This window comes from Poecilia latipinna, unplaced genomic scaffold, assembly GCF_001443285.1.
Source record: "Poecilia latipinna isolate Pla-1442-1.1 unplaced genomic scaffold, P_latipinna-1.0 Scaffold3648, whole genome shotgun sequence".
NCBI lineage: Eukaryota > Metazoa > Chordata > Actinopteri > Cyprinodontiformes > Poeciliidae > Poecilia > Poecilia latipinna.
The window spans coordinates 62656-64717 of NW_015116264.1; the positions used below are offsets into that span (position 1 = coordinate 62656).

Sequence of the window (2062 nt, forward strand, 5' to 3'; positions counted from 1 at the left end):
CAATGACACTTCCTTGGCTGCCCTGTGTGAAATCTAAAGTTTGGTTCAGGTAGAATTCTACTGAGTGAGGCTGGATTTTTTTTGTTGGTTGTTATTTTTCCTTGAGCCTTTTATACAGTTGTATCCTCCCTACTTTGTAGAGACCAAACTAAAAGGGAAAGGTGTTTCTTGTTCCAACATGCCTGCAAATTAAAGCACTAAGGAACTCCATAATATGAAAATATGATAAAAGAACTTAACTGGCCAGCAAAGAATATGACAGACAAATTAGAACAGAGTCTGTGAGTCAAGCTCTGTCACCCACGTATAGCACCACTGGAAGATAATAAACTGATGCCTTTGAATCCTCCAGAGGTTTTCTTTAACATGCTTGGATCAAAATACATCATATTCAGTTCAAGAATCCACTGGAAGTGAAGATGTTTCATATATTTTCTGTGCTGTGCTACAGGGGTGTAAATATGAAAGTCTTCATTCGAGCATCAGGGTCTTCCAACATCACTATTTTACCCAAACTAAAAGGTAATGTTTCTGTATTTTCCACAGTCTTGATAGATAAACAAGTTTGATGATGTAGTTCGCTGCCCAGCCCCATTCCTTCTCCACCAGGTGGCTCCACCAGCCACCGCACAGCTGTCAGTCAAGTGGCAGTCTGGCTGCTGTGTGTCCTTTGGACTGTTTGCACCAACGTTCAACATCATCAGCCCAATGTGAAAACGGTTTTGCACAAAGCAGCTTACTGTGCAACTAAAGATGTATGTATGTGGCTGTAAAAATGTAGCTCTGAGCGGACATGTCCAACGGACGCCCAGTTTGATTCTGCATTGAGTCCGCCAGCAGAGTGAAGTACACCAGAGCACATGGGGTACATACTCATGTTGTATGTACTTAGTGACATACGCATGTTACGTTATGTAAACGTGGATTTACCATAACTACTGCAGAATAGATTTTTTCAGCTGGAATGAAAATACCTACGATCACAATAGTGAAATCACTAACCCTTCAAAATTATTTTCTTCCAGTTCTGAATGAAACAGTTCCCACAAACACATCAGGTAAATTTGGTCTAATTGTGTAAAAATACAATAACACAAACAGTCTTTAAAAATACTGTTTTTGGCCTTGATTTTCTTCTTGGCTAATCTTTTTAACCTTCTTTCTGACTTTAGGGGGAAGTGTGAACGCTCAACCTGCTGGTTATTATTACCAGGGGATTTGGCGAGCACTAGATGGCACCACAGTTCACCAGCTTACTAACAACTCTGCAATTAGCCAGTGTTTGAGTGGCAAGGTGCTCCACCTGTATGGAGACTCCACCATCAGGCAGTGGTTTGAATATTTAATCTCAGCAGCACCAGGTAGACGCCCAATAGAAATGTCTAGTAACAACTGAAATTGGTTCATGTTACAGTCTAATCTGCTCTTTTTCACGATTTCAGATCTAAAGAAGTTTGACCTGAAAAGTCGAACGCAGACAGGACCTTTTATGGCCTTGAATTACGCTAAGAACATCTTGGTGACGTTCCGCTGCCACGCTCCTCCCATCCGTTTCGGTAACTTGCCGGTCAGTCAGGCACGATACATTGCCAACGAACTGGATGGTTTGGTTGGAGGTGAAAACACGGCTATAGTTATTGGAGTTTGGTCGCACTTCAGCACTTTCCCTGTTGAGGTCTACATCCGGCGCCTGCTGAGCATACGGAGGGCAGTGGAGCGGCTGCTGACCAGAGCTCCAGGTACGCTGGTCATCATCAGGACCGCGAACCCCAAAGCGCTGTCCCTCTACGAGACTCTGACCAACAGTGACTGGTTTTCTATTCAACGTGACAAAATACTCAGGACAATATTTAAAGGGGTGAATGTCCGATTTGTGGATGCCTGGGAGATGACCTTGGCCCACTACCTGCCACACAACCTCCATCCACAGCGTCCCATAATAAGTAACATGCTAAATGTTGTTTTATCACACATATGTTCCCCAGCAGGGAACTTTACAGAAACAAAAAAGTTGTAGAATATAACATGGTAATTGGGTAACCAATGGTGATTGGTGACACTT

General features: G+C 43.0%; 1 protein-coding gene across 1 annotated transcript; it reads left to right on the plus strand.

Moving 5' to 3' along the window:
* Positions 1–455: 455 nt before the first annotated feature.
* LOC106941409 (NXPE family member 3-like) lies at positions 456–2017 on the plus strand. The gene is made up of 4 exons (XM_015024432.1): positions 456–522; positions 1026–1058; positions 1173–1361; positions 1443–2017. Exons 1-4 carry the CDS (start codon positions 462–464, stop codon positions 2015–2017), a joined length of 858 nt encoding a protein of 285 aa, XP_014879918.1. The 5' UTR covers positions 456–461.
* Positions 2018–2062: the final 45 nt, after the last annotated feature.

What these genes read in the sequence shown, in the direction of transcription:
- LOC106941409 (XM_015024432.1), top strand. Translation starts at nt 462, where the DNA reads ATGAAAGTCTTCATTCGAGCATCAGGGTCTTCCAACATCACTATTTTA. An exon ending in AGTTCCCACAAACACATCAG is followed by an intron (nt 1,059 to 1,172) that starts GTAAATTTGGTC and finishes TTCTGACTTTAG; the next exon opens with GGGGAAGTGTGAACGCTCAA. An exon ending in TTTAATCTCAGCAGCACCAG is followed by an intron (nt 1,362 to 1,442) that starts GTAGACGCCCAA and finishes TCACGATTTCAG; the next exon opens with ATCTAAAGAAGTTTGACCTG.